This window comes from Microtus ochrogaster, chromosome 8 (assembly GCF_000317375.1).
Source record: "Microtus ochrogaster isolate Prairie Vole_2 chromosome 8, MicOch1.0, whole genome shotgun sequence".
Lineage (NCBI taxonomy): Eukaryota > Metazoa > Chordata > Mammalia > Rodentia > Cricetidae > Microtus > Microtus ochrogaster.
In genome coordinates, this window is record NC_022015.1 from 72,155,197 (window position 1) to 72,162,652 (window position 7,456).

Sequence of the window (7,456 nt, forward strand, 5' to 3'; positions counted from 1 at the left end):
TGGAGCCTGTCCTGGAACTAGCTCTGTAGACCAGGCTGGTCTCGAACTCACAGAGATCCGGCTGCCTCTGCCTCCCGAGTGCTGGGATTAAAGGCATGCACCACCATCGCCCGGCCTCCACACCACTTCTTAAATAAAGTGTGTTTAACACTGTAATGCTCTGAGGTGTTTTGTTACTCTGTTTTGACAGATGCTTTCTCATACACTGAAGAATTGAAGTCAAAACTGTCTTCAGTGGCCCATGTGTCAAGATGTGAGAGTATGTTGGGCTGGAGAGATGGCTCAGCCATTAAAAGCTAGGCTTACAACCAGAAATATAAGATGTGAGAATATGGGTGTGGTGGTTGCGCATGCCTTTAATCTCAGCACCAGAGGCAGAAACAGACAGATCTCTGTGAGTTCAAGGCCAGCCTGGTCTACAAGAGCTAGTTTCAGGACAGGCTCCAAAGCTACAGAGAAACCCTGTCTCAAAAAAAGTAAAAAATAAAACCAGCTGAGGGGGTGAGACGGCTCAGCAGGTAGGCCTTGCCACCAAGTGGTGGAGTCTGGTTTGATCTTGGAATCCACATCGTGGATGACAGAACTGACTCCTATGCTGTCCTCTGACCTCCACACACACCATGGCCACACATGTACACACACCTTTAAAATAGCACTTGGGAGGTGCATCTCTGTGGGCATGTGTACGGAAGCCACAGGGCAGCTTCAGGTGTACATTGTTTCATTATCCAGGGAAACAGTTCAGTCAGTAAAGTACTAGCTGTACAACTGTGAGAACCTCAGGTTGCTCCTCAGCAGGGTGTAGTGGCACATGCTTGCTAGCAGGTGCATCACCTACATCCGGTCCCTTAGTTACACACACAGACATAAACTGGAGGGCTGGAGACATGACTGTGGACCGTGTGCTTACCTGGTGCCTGGGAAGGTCAGAGGAGGGCATCAAATCCCCTGAAACAAAAACTGTGGATGACTGTAAGTCCCCATGGGAGCCTGGGATCAAACTCTGGTCCTTGGCAAGAATAACAGGTGCTGGAAACAAAGCCCCCACCTTTACATTCTTAAGATCTGGCAGGCACTGTGTTGACCAAGTGATTAAACCACGAAAACAGTAATGGGACAGTCTGATATGATGGTCCTCTCTGCTCTGAGTCAGTGTGGCAGCATCACCTGGGTCGTGATTGCCATCACTAGATAAACCAGGGTTGGTGGTACATGTCTGTAATCTCAACACTTGAGAAAGTAGAAGTAGGAGAATCAGGTCATCCTCAGCTACTTAGTGAGTTCAAGACCAGCCTGGGCTACATGAGACCTGTGTTCTTGTGTCCCCACCCCCCCCCCAAAAGTTTCTGATTCAGTGAGTCACCAGCAGGACCTGAAATTCTACATTCTGATAGGAGTGCTAAATTCCTCAGGTGTAATAGTATATCGTGGCCCTGTAAGAGAACGTATTCTTCTTGTTTTGGTTTTGGGCAGTTTTTGTTGCTTTGTCTGTTTTAAGACAGTCTCTCTGTAGCCCTAGATGGTCTAAAACTCAATATAGACCAAGCTGTCTTAAGACTCACAGAAATCTGCCTGCCTCTGCCTATGAGCAACTATTCTTAGAAGACACATATTGAGCCGGGCAGTGGTGGCACACGCCTTTAATCCCAGCACTCGGGAGGCAGAGGCAGGCGTATATCTGGGAGTTCGATGCCAGCCTGGTCTACAAGAGCTAGTTCTGGAACAGGCACCAAAGCTACAGAGAAACCCTGTCTCGAAAAAAAAAAAAAAAAAAAAAAAAAAAAGAAAAAAAGAAAAAGAAAACCAGAAGGCCTGAGTGTGTGTGTATGCGGGGGGTTGTTGGTCTCTCACTTTCACTGTGGCTAAGCCACAAGAGAAGATTTCACATCAAATGTCACAAGATTCCTAAGTACAATGGAACTGAGTAAACAAGAATTGACAGAGCAAGAACTCTTTTCCAGTTCTTTGAGCAGAGCCAGCTTGGCAAGAGCATGAAACTGAGCACTGGTCCGGGCTGGGCCCACATCTGAGGAACAGGAAGATGACCAGACAGCGAGCAGTTTCTAAAGTGACACCAATCTTCATGGGACAGAAGAATGAGTTCATGTGGATTCAGAGGGCGTCATGTCATCCAGGAACTGGGACTCTACGGGTAAACCATCAGGGTTGGCAGACACAGGTCACACAGGAAGCAGAGATGAGAAGGTGGATAAGAGTCAAAGGACCTGAACCTCAGGAAGAAATCACCGTATGGCAGGAAAGAGAGGAATGACTCCAGAGAGGCAGAACACAGACTATGACCAAGTAGTTCTTTCTGCAGACCGCAAATCTAGTGCTGTTGTTCGCTACCTTGTTAGTGAGGTGAAACTAGCTCCTGGAGAGGCTGTGCTGGAGAGCAGCTGGGGAATGGGGACGCATGGTCAGCTAATCACACAAGGACACTGTTACACATGGCCTGGAGGACTGTCACTAGTCTCTAAGTGGACAGGGAATTAGACAATCATGGGGCACAGGGAAACAGGGAGCACATATGATAAAATGTTAGCAGCTAATATATTTAAGTCAAAGTTATGGATTGTTCATTATAACTTCCATAATCTTCCTGTAAATTTAGAATTTTTAGAAGATAGCTGGGCTGTGGTGGCATTTACGTTTGATCCCAACATCCAGGAGGCAGAGACAGGTGGACATCTGTGAGTTCAAGGCCAGCCTGGTTTACAGAGTGAGTTCCAGGACAGCTACACAGTGAAACCCTGTCTCAAAAAACAAAAAAAAGAAAAGAAAAGAAAGCTAAAGGCTGGAGAGATGGTTTAGTGGTTAAGAGCACTAACTGCTCTTGCAAAGGATCCAAATTTAGATCCAAGTTCAGATCCAAGCACCCAAGTAAGGTGGCTCAAAGCTGCCTGTAACTCCAAACTCGGACCAGGGGATCCTACACCTCTGGCCATTTTAGGCCCCACCAAGCACTCACATGTACACACCCACACATAAGCACAGATGTGCAACTAAAAATAAATCTTTTTAAAAAGGAAATGCAGTTAAAAGTAAAAATGATAGAATTTTGAAATTAAGTTTTGAAATGAAAATAGAAGACAAGTTTGTATAGGGAAACAGACTACAATATGAGAATATGTGGAATTCTCTGATAAAGGTGTTCCTGGGATAATGATGAGCTATATCTAAAGAATACGCGGTTCACTATTTCTACAAAAGGCCTGGAAACCGAGAGTCCAGAGAAGAGACAGGCCAGCAGAACCTACATTTCAGCAGATGCTCTAAAGTGATTCAAAGAAGCAGCCAGGGGTGAGAGTCAATGGACAGGATATCAGCATAGAAGAGTCTGGGTCCAGCCTTGATGGGGCTGCACATTCCAGGATAGCGGTGTGAGGATTAGAAATATTAGGCAGAAGGAACAGAGATGCAGAATAGAGCCAGGAGGGCAATCCAGGGAATACTGAATTCACCTGAGTTTATTTTCCATATGCTTATAGACCACAATCCACAGGGGAATGGGGGGGAGGGAGAAGGCAAAAGATGTGCAGTGACCACACGTTAGACCAAGCATCCTGTAGGCAGCCACTCCCTGGGTCAAAACTCCGGTCATATCCTTGAAGGGACAGGAATAGGCCTGAATTCACTGACCTTTAGTCAAGGTGGAATGGATCCACCTCTGTGGGCCATTTCAATACCCAAAACACCAAGTAACCAGACCCTAAGTCAAGAAACCTTGTCTGTAGCCACACCTCAAGTCAAGCTTCTTGTCAATAACCTTGAAAGGGCAAGAGTAGGCTTAAACTCTTCAACCTTCAGTCAAGGTGGAGCAGACCCACTTCTGTGGGGCCCTGCCGAGGAGATGCTAGAATTCATAGGTAGGCACAACCCTAGCAGCCAGATCACATTTCTGACAAGAGAGAGAGAGAGAGAGAGAGAGAGAGAGAGAGAGAGACAGAGAGACAGAGAGAGAGACAGAGAGAGAGACAGAGAGACAGACAGAGAGAGAGACAGAGAGAGACAGAGAGACAGACAGAGAGAGAGACAGAGAGAGAGACAGAGAGACAGAGAGACAGAGACAGAGACAGAGACAAGGATAAGAATAAACTGAAGCCTACATGATCAGGAGGCTGAACTAGCTAAGCTTTCTGAGACCAGAATTCAACACCTCATGATTACAAACACTTGCTAGATAAATCCTCCCATGGCTTGATTTACTTCTTCATTCTAGGTTTTGCTTTCATTTCACTGAGTTCCTTTTGGAAAATCCCAACTTCATAACAGTTAACCAAAGTCTATCCACATCTGGGGCAAAAGAGCAGGAGAATCCAGTCTCCTTAGGAGGCAGAATGGAGAAAGCAGGCCCTGGCTAGAGAATGGCTGCTGGACGGACGGGGCCACTGGAGAGGCAGCACACTCTTTTCAATGCTTGGCGTAACAGGCATTACTGTGTTTCTACTTTATATCCTACTTTATTAATAGTGAGAAAATGCTCAGAAAAGTTGGATTCCAGGCCTAAGAAGACAGTAAACAGCAGAGCTGAGGTTGAACCTGCCTGCATGTATGACACAACGAAGGCCACATGCTTTCTACCATATGGTTTCGATGCAGCTGGAAGGTGAGTCTTGAGAGCAGAACCACCAAGCACACAGAATGACCTTCTTACAGCTTAGTGTTTATTGTCCCTTAGCACCCAAAGAGAGGCCAGCTTTGTTCTCCAAGTATCCAGAGAACTAAGACAAAGGTACAGAGCAGAGGAACCACCACTGTCCCCATGTTGTTTTTAAAAAGGAAATGCAGGTAAAGGTAAAAATGATAGAATTTATTATGAAAATAGAAGACAAGTTTGTATAGGGAAACAGACTATAATATGAGAATATGTGGAATTCTCCGATAAAGGTGTTCCTGGGATAATGATGAGCTATATCTAAAGAATATGCGGTTCACTATTCCTACAAAAGGCCTGGAAACCGAGAGTCTGGAGAAGAGACAGGCCACCAGAACCTACACTTTAGCAGATGCTCTAAAGTGATTTAAGACCAGAAATCTATAAATTAGAGTGGGCAAGAAAATTTACTGCACTGTAAGAAAAAGATTTACATACTTTGTCTAAATATATGTGTGCGTATATTATCAGTAGTACGGTAATTACTTATGTATATTACTTATACTAAATACGAGGTGGACTGTAATGAACTTGACATATTGTCTGATGGTATAAAAACTTACAGATTATTCTATCAGACTATAAGCACCATCCTTATAAAACCTTCACAAAACCTTTAAAACAGCAATGAAGAGTCAGGTACAATAGCACACACCTGTAACATCAGCTGCTCAGAAGGTTGAGCTGGGAAGATTTTGAGTTCAAAGCCAGCCTTAGCAAGACCTTGTCTAAAAAATAAGAGCGGCAAAATAATAGGAAGTAGACTTAGTACGCAGATAGGAACATACTTAAATTCCAAGCCCAGCTTCTCACGGCTTCTACACCCATGTAAAATGGAAATGATGGCATTTATAGCTTAGGCTTAATCTGAGGAATGAGGAAAATACACAGGGTCCCAATGAGTCTGCCTTGCATACTGAGCTCTACAAGGACTTCCTTAGACGTTTCTGCCAATAAAGGAGACAGTGACTGATCCCCCTTTTCATTGCTGTTACACAATATACCCAAGAAATCCATGGGCATCCATCTTGCCAGAGCCATGAAATCTAATGCATACCCAACCAGCACCTAAGAGCCATGAGGAGAGATCATTCATTCTCCTTGTTGGCAGAGTAAGACATGGTGTAAGGCTGCTGTCTTCACAAAAGCCAAGGGAGGAAGAAATCAAGATCCCTGGGTTCAAAAAGAGACCATGTGCGCATGTCCTGGTTAGTGTAAGGCAGTTCTATTACCTGCATCCTACCTAATACTGCTGCTGCCTGGTAACATGAGAGGGGTTGGTTTCCAAATCCTTTTGCACAGAGTTAGCTCCTCTAAGACTTAACAGAACTATTTTCCATCTGTATCCCATCGAGATCCCTGAATTGTACATACCACCCCCTGGACCCTCTATATCCACCATGGTCTGACCTGCAAACCCATGCATAGTCCCAACATAGTACCTGCTTGAGGCAGAAAGAATCCCTTTGTGTTTCAAGTCCAGAGAAGAGTCCCTGAAATCAATCTCAAATATTTCCAATGTGGCATTTGTGCTAAAGGAAGCATCTAGTTGCTGGGCAGATGTCCCTAGTCACAGGAAAAGTAAGGAAAAGGCAGCAAATGAACAACAATATCTGCATGGATTTCGCTCATAAATACTGTAGGGAGTGGAAAACAAACAACAGGAGAGTTAGGAATATCCTTCCTCCAGAGGCAACCCCAAGGAAAGTATGCAAGGCCACCCTTAAGCCATGTCCAATGTGGTTACCAGCTACCCAATCCTCCAGCTTCCTCTCATGTTCATTAGAGGTCCAGATACTAAGTTTTCCTTTAACATACGACTTCCAGTAACTCCTGATCGGAATTATCATCATACCTGTGGCCAGATACACAGGGTACTGGCTGGCTGGGCTCCATGCCTGGACAGCTGGCCTCTCAAGTTCCTTCAGCTTCATGGTCTGTCCTGTAGGTTGCAGAAAACATAGATGGCCCTTGGTTCACTGAAAATAAAAGCCAAAATTCTTAGGGCCAGAGATCCAGGGAGCATCTGCGGATACAGGTATTGTATCTCTTCTCCACAAGATGAAGTATTCGGAAAAAATGCAGGGTGAGAAAAACAAGATGACCTGTGGAGTTAAGGACGGTTCATATATACAGTTGCTAAACTGGAATTCTCTAAACTCCCAACGTATTTAATCACACTGGTTACCACAGGCCTAATGATAACAACCACCAAACTAGATAATTTCTCAGGGACTTTGCCTGATTTCCTTGGCTTTAAATATTGTTTATGAGTCAATGAACCCCATATTTATGTTACTGACACACAGATTGTCATCAGAGCACCAATTTCTGTATGAGGCTGCTAATTAAATATTTCTACTTGTGATGCAAATCTATAATCCTAGCACTCAAGGGGCTGAGGCATTAGGATCATAAGTTCAGGCAAACCTGGGCTACACACATAGTAAGACCTTATCTAGTTTTTCTCTTAGGCTCTGTACCCCAGCCACACAAATCTTTTTTCCATCTCGTGGCTTTTGCCCGCACTGGAGCCTTTGCAAACACTGCTTCCCACATAATGTACATTCTCTGCTTCGTTCTCTGCATGGCCAGCTCTTCACCACGTCTTTATGGGTGAACATCCAATGTCTTCAGAGGTGGCCTGCCCAACCCAAAACAGTCTCACTGGTTTTTTAAAGAATTTGTTTAGCCGGGCAGTGGTGGCGCACGCCTTTGATCCCAGCGCTCGGGAGGCAGAGGCAGGCGGATCTCTGTGAGTTCAAGACCAGCCTGGTCTACAAGAGCTAGTTCCAGGAC

General features: G+C 44.9%; 1 protein-coding gene across 1 annotated transcript in view; it reads right to left on the minus strand.

The window, feature by feature from the left end:
* Window positions 1–7,055, minus strand: part of Sec31b (SEC31 homolog B, COPII coat complex component) — a 28,180-nt gene extending 21,125 nt beyond the window's left edge. Inside the window, exons 1-2 of the mRNA XM_005352339.3 lie at window positions 6,513–7,055; window positions 6,100–6,223 (exon numbers count right to left, since the gene is read on the minus strand). Coding sequence (XP_005352396.1) covers window positions 6,100–6,223; window positions 6,513–6,591 — 203 coding nt within the window. The 5' untranslated portion in view covers window positions 6,592–7,055. The remainder of the gene's footprint in view (window positions 1–6,099; window positions 6,224–6,512) is intronic.
* Window positions 7,056–7,456: the final 401 nt, after the last annotated feature.